General features: G+C 37.0%; 1 protein-coding gene across 6 annotated transcripts in view; it reads right to left on the reverse strand.

The window, feature by feature from the left end:
• PCSK5 (proprotein convertase subtilisin/kexin type 5) overlaps window positions 1-20,932 on the reverse strand; it is a 249,914-nt gene that overhangs the window by 51,363 nt on the left and 177,619 nt on the right. For 5 of the 6 annotated variants that reach the window (XM_018085966.2, XM_018085965.2, XM_018085967.2 and 2 more), the window contains exons 14-20: window positions 20,600-20,743; window positions 18,478-18,580; window positions 17,742-17,935; window positions 16,474-16,558; window positions 14,221-14,318; window positions 13,667-13,796; window positions 12,468-12,583 (exon numbers count right to left, since the gene is read on the reverse strand). In XM_018085966.2, the coding sequence (XP_017941455.2) occupies window positions 12,468-12,583; window positions 13,667-13,796; window positions 14,221-14,318; window positions 16,474-16,558; window positions 17,742-17,935; window positions 18,478-18,580; window positions 20,600-20,743 (870 nt within the window). Of the gene's footprint in view, window positions 1-10,452; window positions 10,680-12,467; window positions 12,584-13,666; window positions 13,797-14,220; window positions 14,319-16,473; window positions 16,559-17,741; window positions 17,936-18,477; window positions 18,581-20,599; window positions 20,744-20,932 lie in introns of those variants that run through there. The other variant, XM_018085969.2, reaches the window with a different exon arrangement.

The following is a 20,932-nucleotide window of genomic DNA, read 5'->3' on the forward strand; positions in this document are numbered from 1 at the left end:
TCAAACAGGGCCCAAGGAACACCACTTTGTTCATGCCCCAGGGTACTGGGTTATACATTTGGGTTTTTGTGGGTTGAGACCAATTGTTTGTTGGTATTATTGTACTTACTGTATTATTTTAATAAATTGTTATTCTGACTTATAATCTCTCCTTTGAGTTGAGTTCATTCCCCCTGCTGGTTAACTTTTAAACCAGCACACACACACATATATTTTGACAATAACACAACCATGAAAAAATGCAATATCTGGAAAGATTTCCTACTGCAGGTCTTGTGGCTTCGTGCTTTATACTATTCGTTTTACATCTCCCGGAAATCGGCAGGGGGACTTTATTATATAATTGCATCTCTGATGTTGTTCTGTGATATGTATTAGAAAACCTTTCTGTTTCTCTAGTCTTTCAGTTTATTTGCCCACAATACCTGTTTGCTTATCCATTGGGTCTGAGCTACTAATTCATACACCTCAGCTATGCGTGATTAAATCCTTCTCACATGGTAGACATGCTTAGTTTGAAAAGGTTTCAGTTATTTCTTTGTTAACGCCTTTCATTCGAAGTGCTGTAATTAATTTCAGCTGTGCTGGAATAGTGCCAGGAAGATCAGTTCTGCACTTACTTTATGCTCTAAGCTGGAGCATTTTAAAGCATAAGACTGCACACCAGAAAATACTTGCATGTTGGGCCCTCGGAATTGCAAGTCACATCTAGAACTGTAGATCTGCTATTGAACATTAATGAAATAGTTTTCAGTGGATATTCAGAGAGTTAACACTGAAATTTGAAAAAGAAGACTTTTAAACTACTCCACAGGGCAGTTTAAACATCTGCTAGAACTCCCTGTGAGCAATTTATTTCTTTACAAATCTTGCTAGATAAGTAATGATTAAGCAAGCCTCAACCTTTTTTTAATCTCTTTTTTCTGTATTAAAATTCTTTATCTGTCAAACATACCTAATGGAGGGATACTCTCAGAAACGTGTCTTAGGTGTGCTTTCAATCAGGCAATGCTCATCAGTTACTTTGGATCATCCCATATTTATCCTTAATTTCTTTTTCAACTCTGTTACCTTGACATCTTGATAAAAAATATTTCTCACCTTGATAAAAAAAAGGAATGAAGATGCTGTAGAAATAAGGATTTGTTAAACAACATGATTCCTGATAATGCAAAGATTTTAATGTACAATTTTTTTGTCCACTGTTAGAAGTGTTTAACTCCACATCTAGGCTACATCAGGTTGCAGGCTGTGCCTTTAACTGCATACAAGAGCCCCACACTTAGCACTGAGCTCCTATCAATTGAATGTGATATGTTCTAGAACGAGGCAGGCACTATTATCTCCCATTAAGAAGCCCAGTAAGATCATCAAATTAGGGTGCAATAGCAAACTAGAACCTGTCTCTCTTGAGTCCCAGTCTAGAGTACTCTCAAAGTTGCTATGTCTTTGCATAAGCAGTATCAACTGTACCTTCATCTTGTCACTATTTCTCTCTTGCTTTCCAAAAGCTGTGTAATTCATTGACAGCACAGGATATTTCAGGAGACCAGTTAAATGAAGGTGTGAATATCCTTGTAAGTTATGCCTGGAGATATGGACTTTTATGTGCTGGCTCTCATAAATCTTTTTCTCTTGTTGTCTCCCAGTGACACTTAGACACTGCAAGTCATGTTATTTCTCCACTTTTCTTGATCAAAACTTCACTTTATCTAATATTAATTTGATTATCTTCTATAGCATTTCTGCAGTGGCTTTTCTTTTATAATAAATAGAAAAAATTACCTTATTTGCTCTGTTTTCCTTGTTTACTTTCATGGGAACCTAGATATGGATTTTATACTTGGGTTTTTTGCATGTAATCTTATAGATTATAAAGTTTTGACAGAGCAGATAAACAAAAATTGATCAGAATTGTTTTTCATCAATTAGCTGCGAGAGCTGAAAGAAATAAGTCTTAGAGAGTGCTCTGCTTTTTTCATGTTTGGCCTTGACACGTTTTATTTTGTCTGGCTTGTGGGATCAGCTCCTTGAGTTTTCTGAAGAAACACTTATCCATAAAGCTTAAGTACATAACTCAGACTAACTTGTACATAGCAATACATTAAAATTCACCCTGAGGATTCTTTAGTTTAAAGTTACTCCTCTGCTTAGCACAAAGTCTTAAGTGTTTGATAGATTACAGCTCTCTGAAAGAAATCTTGCCATAATCTCCATGTCCTAACATTTTCAAGATGAAGACATTTCCTTTACCCCCAGATTTGGCAGTCATACAAAATTGGAGCCTGGTTTCCAGTTATTTGTCCAGCTTCAGTTTTCAGTTTCCTGAAAATTATTCTCCTCCCCTTAGTCATTTTACACAATGACCAAATTTCTGTCTCCCTATTTGGATGTGCAGAGGGGACAAAGAAGATACTCTTCATGGGCAAAACATTGGGGTGTTATCATTTGGGGTGATGAGAGTGATTCAGGTTGGGAAATCTTCTTTTCAAAAGTGCCCTAAGAAGTGATGAACGATAAGGCTGAAAACAGGATGTTGACTCCTAAGTCACTAAACCTCCCCCTTGTGCCAAGAGACAATGCAGAACCTTGAAAAGGGTTGCACACCTCTTCCCTGAACTGCTGTGTGCTGAGTGTGATTTTAGGATGAAAGGTCCTTTTGTTACAGGACTGAGATCACACAGAGGCTCGGGTCAGCATTAATCATGACTGGCAGTAGTGAGGAAATTAGCTTTATTAACTACACTATCTTACACATCCCTCTATTATTTTCCCTGCAGAATAAAAACAGTTATATTAGCCAAAGCTACCTTATTTTTTTCTGACACAAAGTGATTTTTCTCTCTCTTCATTCTGCACATTTCTTTGCTCACTTCTATGTAATATTAATACAATTGTTTTTAGAAACCCATTGAAGAGCCAGAGCCCTCAGGGGTATTGAATAGGCATAAACAGACTCCAGAAAGACATTTTTTAGCATTTAAAAAAATCAGCTTGAAATCTCCATTCATACTAATTCTTTAGGCATTTAAAAATTTGCTTTAAAATTCCATTTGTCCTGAATACATGGAGGCCTGGATGAAAAAGCTGGATGGGTTCATGGTTTCTCCTTTCCCTGTGTAAGCACATATGTCAGAGGCTGGCAAAGTTTACTGCTGCCCACCTGGAGCCTGAAATTTGACAGCCCCATGAGAAAGGGGGAAAGGGAATGGAGCAATCTGTACGGACCCGTATTGATAATGCTTTGATTTGTGCCCTTCTCACTTTAAGAAGGAGAGGGAAATACTATAGCACTATCAAACTTTTAGACTCACAATGGAAAGAAGCATATTTACCTTCTCCATTTCTTCAGTTTTCCAACTGGAAATTTTTTCCTGTCTGATGCTGTCAAGCTTCCCATTCTGAAGCTCAGTAGCCAAGAACTTTCTAAAGGGCCAGTGGAACAGACGCACTGAACCTCACTGAAAATTATAGTGCTGATAGTACTGCTTTGGAAATCTAGGTAATTTCTTGTAAAATATAAATGAGAAATGTGGAAGATGATGGTATGCTTTGTGTAAAGCTGGTGTTATTAGCACCTGGAGTACATTAAAGATAGAATCTTTTAATGCTGGGGGAAAACATACGTCGGGACAAGCAAGGTAACCCAGCATCTCTCTCCTATATAGGAAGGAGTACATAATTTGTATCTACAGAACCTGCCCTGTCCACAGGATTTCTGCAGTCTGACTTGAATAGACATACACCTGAAATGGGAAAAGCTGAATGGGTAGTGCTTCAGTGGTGTCATCCATCTTAAACTAAGAGATCCCTGCACAGGCTGTTGTACTGGTCTTCTTCAACTTAATCAGGATATGAACACAGATCTGCTGATCTGCTGATAACTGGGAAGATTTCAGCAGGCCAACTATTGTCCCACTAAGATGTAACAACATAGATTCATACTGTTAATCAAAGGGAATTTCTGTTTAATTTTCAGAGATGAACACTTTTGAAAGCCTGCAAGAAATCTGTCCGAAAGGTAAAAGTTCCTCCTTTGAAGTAAGGAGCAGACCAAGTTAAATCTTTTAACGAGTGGTATAAAGGTGTAAATTTTATTCCATCTCTAACTGTTCAGCCAACTCAATACACTGACTTTGGTGATCTTCCCTTGCTTAAAATCTTCCCGGTTCCTGGTCTCCACTATAAACACCTCAGGAACGGGCAGGTAATTTATTTTTAATGATTACAGATTTAATTTCCTTTAATGATCACATATTCCATGTTGAGGGTGTAGAAATGGATAAGTTATACAGCTCTTCTAATTCAGATATAGCTGTAGAGAGGCTTTGTGACACTGTTTGGCAATGATGACTCTCTGAGCCCTCCTTTCAGCCTTGGGATTGAAAGTGTTCAGAGAGGCTGTGCTAAAGGCAGAAATAGCAAGAGCAGCATTTACACAACTTTAGTTGTATGGCCTTGCTCTTCAAGTAGAAAAGAGGCTACTTTATTTGGGAATGAATATTTGAGTTATTTGTCTTTGATCCAGTGGCATTGCACAGAACGGCCCATTAGCATAGTCATAAGCACCACTGCTGACAGACTCATGGATCCATGATCCATGTGGATTGGCAGCCAGGTGCTGTACCTTCTTTCCAACACATCTCTCAAAGAGCATCTGCAGGCATCAAGCAGAGGGCAGAGGGCAGGCCACGGACAATTGTAAACAGAAAAGATATGCAGTATTATCTGAATTGTAACTAAATCACATTAATTACACTCCAGTGAACATTCAGTATTACTGTTGAATCTGCAAGATGGAGCCATTAATTCTTCTTGTGTAAATAAGTATTCACTGCTTGTCAATGTTTTGGCTTCTCACCCTCAGGGTGACTGGAAAAACGGGTACTTAATCAGATTATTTCTGTCTACTCTGTTTTGTGATGGGGGAGTATTTTTTCTTTGAAAAGTGTTGTTGGTTTCCCAGAAGACCTTCAATAAATCCATCCCCAAACACTGAAAAAAACCCAATATGTTATTGTATGAGGAGCATTCTTCTAAACCGCCTTGCTCCTCTTTGGCAGCAAATATATGAGCTGCTTATGTATTTGCTGCCAAAAACCAACAAAAAACAGTCTTTGGTAGGGCACCAAGAAGCTGCATTTGTTGCTTACTCAAATTATTTTTTTAAATATCAGAGCCTCCTCACCATAATGTTTTCCTTTGACCACAATGGCCATTCTAGAAGTGAAATCTGGCTCTGTTTTTATGATGTAAAACATTGCTTTTTAATCCAGAAAGGAAGTCCTTCAGGATCGTTTCAACCATAGCTTGGCTATGAAATATTAACTCTTATGGTGGTGTCTGCTACACTTGCACAGCAGGTGAATATTATTGCAATCTCTCTGGCTCTATCCTGAGGATTTCAGAACAGTTTTTCTAGTGAGACCCAATATTACTTTGCTCTGAGACATCACAGAAATATCTGAGGCCTATGATAGATTTGAATCCTCTTTCCTCATCGGTATAACCAATGGTGGAAACGTGGGTGTTGGTTGCACTTCAAGGGTTGGACACAGTGCTAACAGGTTCAGAGCCTTAGCTCATTCTTAGGGACACTATGTTGCTCCTCGTGATTCTTTAGTCCTTGCTAATGAGGGGGATTTAAGCCCCAACAGACTCTCATGACAGGTTTTAAATAATCAGATAATCAATTATTTCAATCAGAAATTGAAATCTCACAGAATAGTTTAAGTAAGACAAGTAAGTAAAATTATGCCTAACATACTTTTCCCCTGCTAAAGAAAATGTTCATAAGAAAATGCAATTTCAGCTCTATAATCTGAACAAGGTCATGCAAGTTGTTGGGTGTGAGTTTCTTTTTGATGAAAACTTGACTAGGATTTTTCTTTTTATGCTGTAAAACGTTTTTAATGCTTGCGTAACGTATCTTGCACAAACATCTAATGGCAGAACTTTTCTTAGTTCATTCTGTAGCACTGACATGACAATGGCATATCCAATATAAATATAAGGCATGGTAATGGATCACAGACAAGTTACTGTTTGGTGAGTTGCACTGCAACTAAAAAGCTTTGACTCATACAAGCAATCTCTTAAATGTCTTTACAGGAATCTCGAATTTATAACAGGCCTTCTGACCATCATTCAGTTAATTATTTTCATTAAAAAGTAACAGACTGGTATTAAGAGGATTAACTTGGTCATCAACAGTTGGAAGTTGTATTTAGTGATGGATGAAATTGCTGTAGTCAGCTCTAGTGCCTCTGTATAAAGGACTACTCACCTTCAAGGCTCCTACTGTTCCTACCTCATATTATCTGACAATGTGGAACAAATAGAAGTCTGCTATTACACAATATATTCAGTTGCAAGGATTGCTTGGGAATTTGACACAATATTGGAAAGTTGCAATGCCAATAAAGATTGGGATAGTCTGGGTCTCATAGGGAAATCTTTATTAGAAAATAGTGTGCTTTACGGAGGGAAGGTTTGCAAAGCCTTTCCAGAAACAGGCAGGGAGTGCCAGTGAATAGTGGTGTGTGGGTAGGCAAGGGCTAAGCCAAGAGTCATGAGCTACTGCTCAGAGGCATAACGTTTCCACTGACCTATTCTGGCAGGTATCTGAACCCACAACACTGATGTGTGCCTGAGGTGGAGAGTTGCAGCTAAAAAGAGAGGAAGGTTGTAACTTCACTGCAGAAATGGAAAGAAACACATATTATAAAATGACACCCTCACCCAACAAGCTTCTGCAGGCTGTTCTGCAGGTCTGGGGCATGTTAAACTTTTGTTAGCATATGTATGAGTTTTTTGGGGATTTTTTGACCCTAGCTGTCTTTACCAGAAATCTTTGAGACTTTTAGTAAAGAAGAGGTCTAGATGGGTGTTTAATTTTCCATTTAAATCAAGAATTCTCCTAAACAAACATGAACTGGAAAATATCATGTTCTAACTATAATAGAATCTTCAATTTGTCCTTGTTTTTTGACCTGTGATATAAATAAAGTGAAATCAGTGGAAAGGTTTAATCTGATGCAATCCACTTTACGTCTTTTTAGACACAAAGTGTTATTTTGTTCATACTTAGCAGCTTCTGATTTTTCTAAAATGGTCCATATCTGTTCCACACATCAACAACAGTGTCAAACCCTGAACACTCCAAACTACTCATCACTGAATCAGACAGGGAGGATCGATCACTTAAGAAAACTCTGCAGCTGGGAACAAACTATCTTCTTTCAATTGCAAACCTGCTTCTGCAGCAATCCTCTGGTACAAAAACTAACTACAGTGCTGCTTACAAATTTTGCTTTTATCTGACCACAGCTATTAAGGCATAACAAATAAAAATGATCAGAGTCTGAGCAGGCACCAGAAAGCACTGGTTTTCAGCCTAAAACTCATGTTTGCTTACTTGTTTGCTCAACATCTGTAGATAAAACCTCTGGAGCAGACTTATAAAAAGTTTATTATCACTATTTATGCATTTCCTATCCAAAAACTTGGACAAAGTCTTGACAATAAAAGACACCATGTTTGACTGAATTTCTCACGCCATTTGGAAGATGAAGGTAGGGTGGGAGCTGAAAGAAGCAGATCTTCATATGGCATTGCTGTAAGGGTTAGGTCAACCTTCTTTCCAGGTGTGGTCTTACCAAACTTCTGCTAAAAATGTGCTGTTTCACATATGCTTGCTTTTGGGGACTGACTGGGAAACTCAGAATGATTACCTAACTCCTTTTTTTGACACCAGGTCAAAACTGGTCAGTAACAATGAGATGTCTGAGGCCAAAAGGTGGTGGTTTTTTACAGGAAATTCTTTACATGGCCTCATGGATGTGATTAAAACACCATCTGAATACATGACTTCTTGGATTAGTTGCCACTTTAGTCTCCACTCAGGCTGTGGGACTAAGTGGCAATGAACCAGAGCATCAGCTAAGGCCAATAAAGGATCTCACCTTGCAGGGGTAACAAATGAGGCTATTGGGAGCCCTTTTGGTCTGGAAAGGACAGATAGCCCACAGTTCTCAAGTGGTAGTCAGTGGCTGTGTTCTGAAGTGTACTGGTTGTGAGCACTGGCACATGAACAGACCTCAGTATGACACTGTACAAATGGCCATTCATGACTGCAAAGATGAAACTTTCCTTCTAAACTGTCTGAGCCAACAGACAGTTACAAATTATGCTTTTTAATCCTAAGCATGCAAGAGATTAGACCCATCACAAACTCTTACAGATCAGAGGAACTCAACATTGTTATACACTAGGGTTCAGACACGGCTCTACTGATACTATGCAAAACGTGTTCTCCACATAAAACAGACACAGGTGCAACCATAAATCCCATCACTTAAACAAAAAAAAATCTGTAATAAAATTAAACACCTTTAACGTCTGAATTTGTTTCAATGACTTGTGTGTGAAACCTAAGTACTCTATACCACAGAGCTACCTATGACTTTCAACAAAGATATTCAACATACAGATCAACATGTTTTTCCAGACCAAAAGAAGAGGAATTTAGGTTAATTTAATAGAAAAAATAAAATATGGAATAACATTGATTTTGGCCATTATCAATTACAACAGAACTACCCTATTTTACAAATAACAACTGAACATTTTACACATGTACAGTATTTTTTCAGTAAAAATGAATTTGATTAAAACAATGTGTCAGATTTTTTAAAGAAAACAAAGTTATTAATTTCTTCTCTATAATAGTGTTAGAGACATTTGTAAGTATCCAAAAAAATTCTTTACAATCCATTACATAATTAAATCTCAATAATGAATATATATTTATATATAATATATATAATATTAAGTTAAACTTTGAAAGCATTATGTTCTAGTTAAACACGTTATATTGAGAAATGAGGCAGCAACAGACTAGTAGTTAAACTAGCACAAATTTGAATGTTTATCTGGAAATTTGTAATGGGCACCAAAGGAGCCTGACTGCCTCCTGTCATATTGAACCAGGTTGTAATAGTTTACCTGCTCCCTGCTAAAGAGGACATTACCTACAGAAGTTTGTATCCATTCATTTGTAAAGCCTCCACAATAATTTTTGATAATTTTTTATCCCCTTTATTTTCCAAGATTTACGTTCTTAGATTCAATCCATTCTCTGTTTGTATGTCCTGGAATGCTGAAAAAGACACTTTGTATGTTTTAAGTATTATCCCCTGTAAACAGTATCTTTGAAGTTCAATTTTCTGTTTCCTGTGAAATGACTGTCTTTTGAACTGTATGCTGAGTGAAGCTGATGAAGATAAATTAAACAGAAACTTGTACTGGCAGCCATGTGCCTGGGTAGGAAAGAGTGAGGCTGGGCCACTTTTCTCATCACCCAGGACCATTTTATAGTGAGGTAACTCCATTGGCCTCACGAGGACTATTCCTGCTGAAATTTCTGTTGTGAGCAGTTAAAGCAGATTCAGGCCCATCACGACACCAAGAGAACCACTGGTTTACTGCCCATTATGCAATTATACCTGGAGTTGTATTTGGCAAATTATAAATTCAGTCCTGTAAACACATCCTGTCACACACAGTCACACTGGCATTTACATATGGGCACTACGAAATAGTTCCACATATCTGTATGATAATATCCCCTTTTTTTAAATGAACATTACAAGACAAAAATAATTTATGAATACTTCTTACATGTTAGCAATGTTTTCTGACTTCTGAGCATATACATTACTCTCACTTATGCAAATCAAGAGAAGTAGTATCTCCTAAACTTGTCCACTACAGGAACAATTTTTTTTTAAGTTTGTCTGAAATAGCTTTGACAATTTAAAAAAATAAAATAAAAATCCTAGCATATCTGTTAATAAGCTAGCTGTCTAAAACTGAAATCTATATGATCAAAACCCCATTTTGGGCAAACATATATACATACTGCATATGATAAAAAAAACAGCATACAGCAGAGGAAGCAAGAAAGAAATGTGTTCAGAAATATTCACTTTTCATTTTTTAAAATACTATTACAAAAGGGGCAGAACTTAGTCCTGCACTAATGATGTTTCTGATCCCCTCAGGAACTCAAGTTCCCCCTGTCAATACACACTGCACAAAAAAAGACTAATGCAAACTTTTTTGTATTGTTTAGTTTTAATCCATGTAAACTTGTGTTGTATTCTTGAAACACTCTTTAAACATCTTGAAGTGGAAAGCAGCAGGAAAAAAAGGGAAGAAAAAGGACTTTCAAAAAACAGGAATAATCCTAAGGTTGACAGGAAATCAAATCAAGAGTTAAATGTTAATTTTGGCATCAGATGCTTTGGTCACACAATACTGACTCTGCGATCCTGGATGCTCAGCTCTAGACACCCAGTTACGAAAGGTAGGTGTGTTGTAGTTTTTCCATTTAAGTTCCAACAAACAGTTCACCATCTCCCCAGGCAAAGAAGAGGGAGAGAGAGAAACGTGGTTTTCTTTCTTTCCTTTTTTTTTTTCCTTTTTTCCTTTTTTCCTTTTTCAATAATATGGATTAATCTATAAGTCTATAGGAGCAGGAGGATGCTGGGAGGTGTCATTTTACCCCTTTTGTTTACATGTTCTGCAACACAATTGCTGAAGCACTTTCCGCTGGCAGAGATTGTTCTTTTTCACCAGCATACAGAATCCTCCCTCGGCCCAGGACTCTTCCGTGGCTTCCAGAGGGTAGCAGCAAGAGAAGGAGGAGAGGTTGAGGATTTGGAGAGCATGGCGTGTACAATGGAGGAAGGTTTAATTGGTCAGACAGGCAGATTTGGTTGAAGAGACCATTCAAGAGCAGGTAGCAAATAGGAAATTTGGTCCATCAAAAGGAATTCCAGTCAACAGCATTTTTTTTTCAGGGAGAGGTATTGTGTGGTCCGACAGGGAATGATTTGTATCCATTTGTGAAAAGGAAAAAAAGATTAGAAAGAGAATAATTAGAAAACAGTGATATTTACAGCAAAGGAATTTGTTCTCAATTTTTATGAATCAAAAGAATAAAACAATCAAACCACAGAAAAAGAGTAAAACATTGTCAACAGAAATACAAATCCTGTAGAGTGAGTTAAACTAGTAACCAGTGCTTGATTGTAATGAGACCCTCTCTGCTTTGTAAATTAACAGGAAAAAAAATGCTTCTCATTTTCCTTAGCTCTCCTACACTGTTGAGAACACATGGTGTGTGGTGTGATCCAGCATGGTACACTGCAATTGCCTGAAGACCAGCAAACCAACGTGTTGTTCTCATGAGAGCTGCATTGGGAAGAATGGTAGAAACAGTACTGAGATGAGGTCGTGGGTAACTTTACATGTATGTGACTGAAGTTGCATGCGTATAAATGAAGATGGATTTATCCAGCCATAATAAAGACCAAGCTGGTATTTCAAATGTTTGCATTGTAGAAATCAATTGCAATACCATATTGAGACCACTGTTATTCAAAATTCTTAGCATTACGCTTCTTCTTCATTTGTCTGTCTATATCTGGCTACTTCTGGAATTGCTCTAGATTACAATGACTCTTCCAACCTCCTGATGTGAAAAAGTCTCATGACTAATTTACCCGTACCTGTAATGTAACTTTACAATGGACAGGGTATTTTCAAAGTTTGAAGGACTAAATTCCAACAGGAACTGTGAGGGTCCACAGAAAGAAGACTCTCACCTGTGCCCTTTCTTTTTTCTTTTCAAGTCTTTGGTAAAACTCTTACTAAATCCAGTGGAAACAAGCTGGACCCAAGAGTCACTGTTAACTTTTACTATGTCTGATGTCATATATCTTCTTGGACTTTGTTCTGGTGTGATTTTCCTGTTAGATTGCACTTAGTGGCTCTATCTACAACAAGTAATTCACACAGTAACATCTTCAGGGAAGCATAATGTTATCTAAGTGTCTCTGTAATTGTGACATTTAAAAGGAATGAATATTAGTGAATAATTATGCCAATCATATGCAATAAGAATGCGATCTTGGTTGGCACAAAGAATTTGGAGGAAGTTCAAATCACCCTAAATTGCATGCTCTCTATTTCAGAATTCTTTTGTTCTCACCCTTTCACACAATTCAACCAATACTGCAGGTACTTTAAATGGTTTTTACTTACCAGCATTTTCACAGCTAAAGTGGTGAAATAGATAAATGTAATAGTAAGATTAATAGTACTCTAGGGTCTTCATATAAAAATCTGTTGAAAGCATTGGCTTTGAAAAAATGATAAGGAAGGAAAAAATAGGTTGTTGGCAGGGGAAAAAATGATATTTGGAAAATTCAGGTAAAGTGGATGTGACTAATCTACATGCAAATGTAGTGTTCTCCTTTTCATACACCTGAAAAACTTAAAAAATGTAACTCTGACTTTAAACCAACAGAGAAGAAAAGAAACAGACCAAACCAACCCAATACACTTAAAAGAAGAAGCTGGCAGTGGTAAAATGGATCTTTGCACAGAATAGCACTTACCATCCTTGCATACTGTTCCCATCACGCAGGCACCAGTGTCTAGGTTATAGCCACTTGGACAGCTTGTACAGTTTCTGTCTCCTTGACCACTACAATCCAAACAGCTGGCATCGCATCTGAAAGACAATGGCAGCCGTTGGTCTTCCAGTCCCACCAAATACAAGAGTTTCTAGATACCTTTTCTGTATTGAAAAGGATTGTTTGCTGTTTCTAGAGCTATCAGGTGCTACAATATTGTTACTACTAATAATTATGATGATATAAAATTAGATACCCCTGCAACCCAGTCCTGCATCTTTCCATCAACTTTCTATTCAAACGTTTTTGCTAAATAGCTGCATTATTCTAGTGTTTTGGTACTAGCAGAAATACTCAACGAAAAGTATTAAACTGATCGTGCACACATGTGCCAAAAAGGCATGAGGAAAGCTGTAGGACAGAATGACTGACGTGCTGCCCAGTCCTTTCATCACCCGACTCCATTGTATTTTCATTGCATTTTGATTATTTTTTTTGTGTGGAATATACTTAAACACATGGTGACTCCCTTCCCACCCCGAATTCAAAGTGAGTCAATGACTCCAAAGGGCAACAAACAATATTTGTTTAATGAAGAACGGAAAAAAAAAAATCCCTTCCTTACACAGCACAACTTTGTCCAAGATTCCTCCAGCCTTTTGTACACTGAGTTAGATAAGCTATCCTGGACAGTACTTTAGAAATAAATTTCTGCTATGTTTGTGAATATGTCGTGTAAGAACTAAAATACTCTTTATAAATAGTAATTAACTTGCAATTAAAAACCCCCTAGTTTGACTATTTTTGTTTGCTACTAAGAAATGCAGATCCTCTGTCAGATTTGTAAATTTTATACTTTTTCACTGCAGACTGTTTAAACTGAAGGTCACACTTTAAAGAAAACTTTATAAGGAAAGTCACACTTCATAAGAAAAAATACTTTCAGAAGACCTATATGAATATAAATCAGATTAAAATAAATAACAATAACAACAACAATAATAGTAGCAATAATAATAATAATAATAATAATAGCTTTTCCGTCACCTGCTTAGCATGTAATATATTTTTTTCTACTTTTGAAGTCAACAGTATTTTATCTTCTCATAAATATTATCTTTTTCAACAGTCTAATAGCTACTATGCTACCGAACTTCAGATACATTAGCCACTGATCATACCTTTTGCAGCTTTTGTATCCACTTTCAGTAGAGTGATCAAGGTAATAACCACTACTACAAGACTGCACACATCTTCCATCTTCCATAAAATAACCCTGTGTGCAGTTTATACAGGCATCTACTCCAGCACCTTAGACCACAGAGAAATTGTTAGAATGCATATACGTTGTTAGAATAAACAGCATTATATAATTTCAGTGTACCTTTTCCTGAAATAAATGACTCTTTGTAGTTCTAAAGCTCCTACAAAATCTAGCAAATGGAGGGCATTATTGTAAATCATAATAAGCTCTATCAAAATTTAAAAACAAAAGATTTAAAAAAATCTAAAAAGACCAACCAATCAAAAAAGGAATGTATAAACTCTTTAAATTAAAAACCTTGATTTCCATGCTAGCCAAAGCAAGTTTACCATATTAAAATATATTAAAAAGCTACCAAGAGAATGAAGTTTTCACATACATACAATCACTTTATACCGTAACTGCTATAGAGTGGAATAAAATCAGAGCTAAAATCCTACAGGAAAGAAAATTACACAGATGATGGGGTACCTGCACATGTTGCACAAGAACGGTGGCATGTTTCACATTCTTTGCCATTATGATATTTTCCTTCTTCACAGCGGATAGCACATTTAGTGCCATGCAAGCTATTGTAAAAAGGAAAAAATGCACAGTGTTTGGGCAGATAACAGCAACAGATGACAACAAGATCATGCACAATCCAGTAGTTCTCTTTTAATCAAAGAAAAATCCACACATTCCGATTCGTCACCTTCCTTCATTGGTCATATTTTATAAATTTAGAGACATCAATCACTTCAAGTGGGAATGAAAAGCAGTTTTGCCCATGGGGAAATACAGAAGTTGTTTACAAACTCCTTGTAAATACTACCAAGTAACAGGGGACAGACAAAAAATGAACAATGACAAAAACCACTAAAAATTCAGGCATGTAAAATGTAATTATCCATGAGGAATTTGGTAAAGGGTCAGCATCACTGTATTAAAAAAAATGCTAAGGGACTTGTTAATACTTCTCTCTCATGCTTCTCTGAAAGACCACCAGGATCTCCTGATACTATGCTACAGCACAGGTTAAGAACACATTCATAGAGAAAGAAATCACAATCTCTGCAACAGCAGTTTCCCTTGAAACCTCTTAACTGAATGCCAGTACTATGTGTCTTGTGAGATTTGTCAAGATTACAGCTGGAGGTATTCTGCCTGCAGGCACTTTTGAGAAAGCACAAAAGTAACAGAAGGAAAAGAAATAGCACAGAGAGTCACACTTTCATGCATTCTTCTAAGGACTGTTTATTGCTTTTGTGTTATAAGGTGCCTATAGCAGTTTGTTGGGTTTCGGTTTGTTTTTTAAAATTTATTTATTTTTTAAACTAGGACTTCTCTGCCATGTTTACCATCTTCTGTGGAACTTCAGTGTTCATCCAGTTTAACACTTTCTCTAAAAATGCTCTTCAGCTCTGGGGTTTACCACCCTGAGGGCTAACATGTTCTACAGCCTGGATCCAGCAAAAGTCAGGTACGCTCAGCACCACGGGAAATTTTCAAGAGTCTACACAGTCCCAGTTTAGAAAGCAAACTAGCAATTCAACAGAACTAACAACTCTTGCTTTCCTGTTATTTTTCCTCAGTCATACAGCTCAAAGAGCTTTACAACGCACATAGCATTATCATGTTTTTACAGATGGGAAAACTAATAATTTGCCCAGATTTATTTAATGGGTCAGTAATGGAGCAACACTGGAACCCAGGCCTCTCAAGACCCACTCAAAGAAGGCTCTGCCCATTGATAACTCTGCCAAGAAAATGCTGAAAGATCTGAAGAACTATCCAGTACGAAATGCATGTCCCGCAAGGCTCCATTTATCATCCACACAGATGGTGTTTTTAAAAAATGTTACCAAAATTTACCCTCAGTTTGCTAATATTGCCCAAGAAAACATGAAGGTTGGGTTCTTTTGATTTTTTTTTTTTGTATTTCAATTTCAATAAAGAAATTCAGCTATTGATGTTCTAGGAAAAAACACTGAGCTTTTATTAAGACATGAAAATCCACTTTACTGGGGGCTAAAACCTTGGTGTTAAAATGTTAACACAAGGCTCATATTCTGAAAGAATATCCTATACATACTGAATGCTGACTTCATATTTTTTTGTGGCACTAAGCCAGCATACATTCTGTCATAAATGTTGCAAGATTTTTGACTTTCGCTGCTTGGATCAAAAGGTCATTCATTCATAAAGAAGCTTGAAATATGTACTGCTGTTTTGTAGGTTTTACCTATCATTTTCAAGAATGATTAAGTTCCCCTATGAAGAAAAAAAATCTCCACTACTGTTTAAAATATGTGAACACTATACAGTATAGAATTGAGCCTGAGGTACTTGAGATAAGCGAACGATTGGATATAAGAAGAAATACAATAAAGATAAGAAAATAATTTCTGACTACCACATGAACGAATTAGAAAAATTACTAAAATTCATCAGCTCTACCTCTAAAATAACCCTGCACTGACATACTGCAGGTCAAAAAAGTAAAGAAGCCAGCTTTCCACATGGTTGTGACTTTTATGTTATCTGAAATGAAAGGCCTTCTAAAAATCAGTTGTTAGCCAAACTGGCATAGAAGAAAATACGGTATTACAGAATAAACAGCATTGTAACAGTTGACATAAAGGCCATCAAGGTTAAATAGCTATCAGATGTTCTTCCTTGTGTATCCACAGCCTTGTATACCTCTTCTGGTATTATGTTTAGTGACATCCATAATTTACTTACCTTAGGCCATGTCTGCATTCTGTGCAGATTTGGAATTCAACACAGGTCTTACAGTTTTCACTACATTTTCGACAAACAATCTTATCTACAAAAGAAAAAAGCCCAGAAAGCCTTGATCAGTTTTGTCTGATAAAACTGTATGAATATATTATTGCATGACTTACCGCTTTCTAATTTGACATCATCAAGCTAGACTGAAATAGCTAAATTCTGCCTAGCATTACCTTTTTCCATCAAACATTGAATGGTTTACTGTATTTCTATACATCTGAACTAATAGCTGCACTCTGAGAAAAACATGTTTTAAGGTCATTATAAAGTCTCCTAAATATTTTAAATTTACATTCACAATTTATAATATGGACTTAAATAATCTTCTCATATAGCAGTGATATGCAGTAATGATATGCCATGTGTTAAAGAGGCTGTCCTGCAGGCAGTCTGTCCTCTTCCTGATTTCATGCTAAGAGACATACCTGTATAAACAGATCTCAACAAAGTAAATATATGAATTACTTAACACCTACCTTTTAATCTCAAGAGTTCCCTTTAACAAATGTCTCTATCTCTTCAGCCCTGCTGTCTTTTGAGATTCAGTGACATGTACCTTTCTAAGAAGAAAAACCCAATTTTTCCATTTAATCCTAAATCTTCATCTATCCATCCTAATTATGTGGAAAGGAATTACCTTTACTGTAGTTCCCACTTAGTGAAAATAGAAAAGTTAAGGTAGGACCTGTTTTTACTAATTCTCAAAAATAAACACACAGCTTCATGACAAGAAAACAAAAGGCTAGGCACCCAGATGAACAAAGCTCCTGAGAACATATTTATCTTCTAAGGAGTGTCTAAAGATAATCAAAGTCACTGCAGTCTTAAGCACACGTTTAAACATATGTCTAAGTATTTTTGCTAGCCAAAGCTGGAAATTAAACACGGTCAGTTTCTTGGCAATCACAGGAGGAAGCTGAAGGTAGGTATCAATCATGGCAGAGGATTACTGCTCTTGGGCTGTCACTTGCCTCAATTCTGCTACTGTTACTGCCAGTCACTCCCAGATGAAAAGATATCCTGTCACTAAACATGGTTTTTAAAATAATGGAACATTTTTCATGAGATTCTTGATCACACTTGGTAACAATATATTAACAAGAACAGAATAAGAGAGAGATACATCAACATACACTTTTCCTACTTATAAGCATTCCAGCAACCTCCCCAGATCAAATTCTGTAGTCCACAATATGAAAACAACAAGAAATACTAACTCTTATCCAGGTAAAACCCATCAGGGCAGTTGGTAATACAGCTATTGGTTACTTCATTCAGGTAGTAGCCAGATTTACAGGTCATGCACTGGTCATTATGGCCTCCAACGCAGGTTTCACAATTGGGTGAGCACTTTTTACATCGTTTCTTGTCTGCATTGTAGTGACCAGGTGGGCAGGTTGAAACACAGATCCTGCAGACAGCAGGGAAGAGAAGGCAGAGTCATTAATGAAATAACCTGCCACCACATTCCTGGACCATGACTGCAAAGCAGAAGTATTTATCACCATTTTTGCTCTTCTAATGATCACATGTTTACTAGCTGTAACCCTTCAAAGCATTGTGTCAACCTCCCTCTTCCCACATTTAATTCCCTGCAGCATATGCTATCTCACTAGCAAATGCCCTGTCAGACAGTCATATAGTATCTTTTTTGACCATCTATATTTCTTGTCTTTTTCACTTCATCACAGAAGCTGTAGTAGCTATTAGTGTTATATATAAACATATATAGACAACCTCTTATGAAAAAAAAAAGGAGGTGGGGAAATAATCAGTGAAGGGTGTTCGAAAGCTGTACTTTGAATTCTGATTAGCTAGGGTTTCTTTAGCTTAGAAAATTGTTCAAATTCAGTGGAAAATGAATTATCCATGACTGCAGCAGAGAAGAGGAATGAAAGTTAGGATATACACTAAGAAATCAATAACGTAAAGTGTTTTTTCTCTTCGTGTTACCTTGTGTTATTCTTAGATTTGTAGTAATAATGAAGACAGTCAGTACAATGATCTGGTCCTGGCCCATCACACCCTACTTTACTACATTCTGCATTGCAGGGACCTGTAATAAAATGAGAATAAAGAGGGACAAAGGGATAAAGTACTCATTTAGTACTTCTCAAACTTTACAACGTGGTATTTTATTGCAGAAATTCGATTACTCTGTTTCCCTGTGTTGAGGAATACATTCAGTACAGGTAGCTTGGTTTTCAAACTGCAGTGCAAGCTGCAGATTGAGCTCTGGGTGGCAGGGGGCCCAGGCAAGAGCTGTGAACTGCTGAGCCTCTGCAAACAGAGAGCACGGGGACTTGTGGTGCTGGACAGGTGACTGGACACTCAGAGACACAGCAAGCACCAAGGAACCCAAGCCCTCGAGACTTTCCTGTGGGCATAAACTGTAAGAGTATAAAAGCCCAGAGTTTCCTTTGTTAGGGGTCCTCCCTTCTCAAAGGCACCCAGCTCGAGCTGTTATTTAGTTATTTAGTTGTTGCACCAAGATTGAAGTATTTTAAGGATCAGGAAGTCTAAGACTCTGCTGTGGGAAACCTTGTGTCGAGCCAGTATGGAAGCCTGGTCTGACTGTGTGAGTGTGGCGTGTTCATCTGTGAAGGGACCTTGGCCCTAGCTCAGGTGGTGCGAGTGTGACTGCCAGGGTGGCTCCTGGATGGTCAGACAGGGAAGTTTCCAAAACACCTGTTTGATTTGAATTCCAAATAGTAATTTAGTTCCACCAAAAAAAAGAAAAAAAAAAGAAAAAAAAGAAAAGAAAGTCTTTGTAGTACCTAAAGACCATGCAATCCTGGTCTTAGTATTTATTCACAGTGATTTATAATTTTTAGTAGGTGGGGCATCCTCTATAGAATTTATCAAAGAGAAACTATTTCTGGATCTGAACCGATGCTTTCTCAAGGGGTAACAAATCTGCATTTTATTTGAAATATGCAAAGGCTTCTGTAAATCATAATTAGGAATGGTTAGCAAAATCACTTATAAAAAGCAGGTCAGCATAAATTATGGACATAATGATCTCAGGTTACCAACTGGGTAACAACTGGTCCAAGACCCAATGAACCAGATACCAAGGGTCCGTATGCTCTGTTTGCTACACTCTGCAAAAACCTCACATAGTACTTGCTGATGAGCAAGGCTTCCATCTCACCTACACTCATGTTGGACTTGATGATCATTATGGGGTCATTCCAACTTGAGATATTCTATGATTCTGTGCTTGCAGTTTTCAAATAGATCCTTCCTGTTATGGGAGGAGAGAACCATCAACTCCTGCCTTTATGCAGAAGAACAATGCCTGTGAGTGAAGTTATAACCTTCAGAATCGCTGCTTTCTCTTGAATGAAATGAATTTGCCAGTCACCTTCAAATTTATTCTAGCAGCTAAACTTGAAGTAAAGCGAGTTTGCTTCATATAAAAACTTAAAAAGTTAGTGACCTTTACAGCAGAGACAGTGGTGATTCATCACCTATTAAAACAAGGACTACTGCAGTTCTCCATCTAAAACAGAGACTCTGGAACTGACATGCTGTGGAAGGAGAATGTAAATAGTGCTCCTAATGGTGGATTACATGTGGGAAACTGCCAACTTGACTTATTTTGCAGTGCCAAAAATCTAAAACTATTAAGGCTGAAACAATTCTATAGGGATCAGTGGGAAACAACACAGATGTAGGAGTAAATGTTCTTCATATATATATACATACATACACATATATGTATATATGTATATATATGTATGTGCATATATATACACATACATATGCACATATATGTATATAGACACATATATACACATATATGTGCATATGTATGTATATATAGCTTTGTATTCTTATATGCAAAACACTGCATTCTTCATAGTATGTTAGTTGTAGCTTAATATATAACTTTATGCTCGCTAATAAGGATAAAATTAAAACATCTAACTTTAAATTGTGAAACAAATACTTCTCGTCTTCAATGAAGAATCCAATTCACTGAACATTTTACATATGCAGACTTTGAGGTCATCCTTCAACCTATAAAGTGTTCAGTAAATGCTCGATCAGAGTCAATGAATGTACACACCTGAATAGTCGTCTGTTGCATAATCTTCTGTAGGGTCTTCAACTGGACTAGAGCGCACTCTTTCCACTTTTGGAAAATCATTTCTTGGTGAGTAAGGCTGGATGGATGTTCCATACAGTACTAAGGACCACTCTTTCAATTTGCCTAGAAGTTAAGTATTTTAAAATCTACTTTCAGAACTGTGTCTTACAAAAATATATCACTTTCAAGCATGATGCTGTGAGTAGGTACAGATGACATTGCTCTTCAAATAAGTGTCTTCACTGCAATACTTTTTTTACTATAAACTGAGAAAGCATATTTTCTTCAATCAGATCTTTATACTATATTTTC

This window comes from Manacus vitellinus, unplaced genomic scaffold, assembly GCF_001715985.3.
Source record: "Manacus vitellinus isolate BGI_N305 unplaced genomic scaffold, ASM171598v3 scaffold_9_pilon, whole genome shotgun sequence".
NCBI classification, from domain to species: domain Eukaryota; kingdom Metazoa; phylum Chordata; class Aves; order Passeriformes; family Pipridae; genus Manacus; species Manacus vitellinus.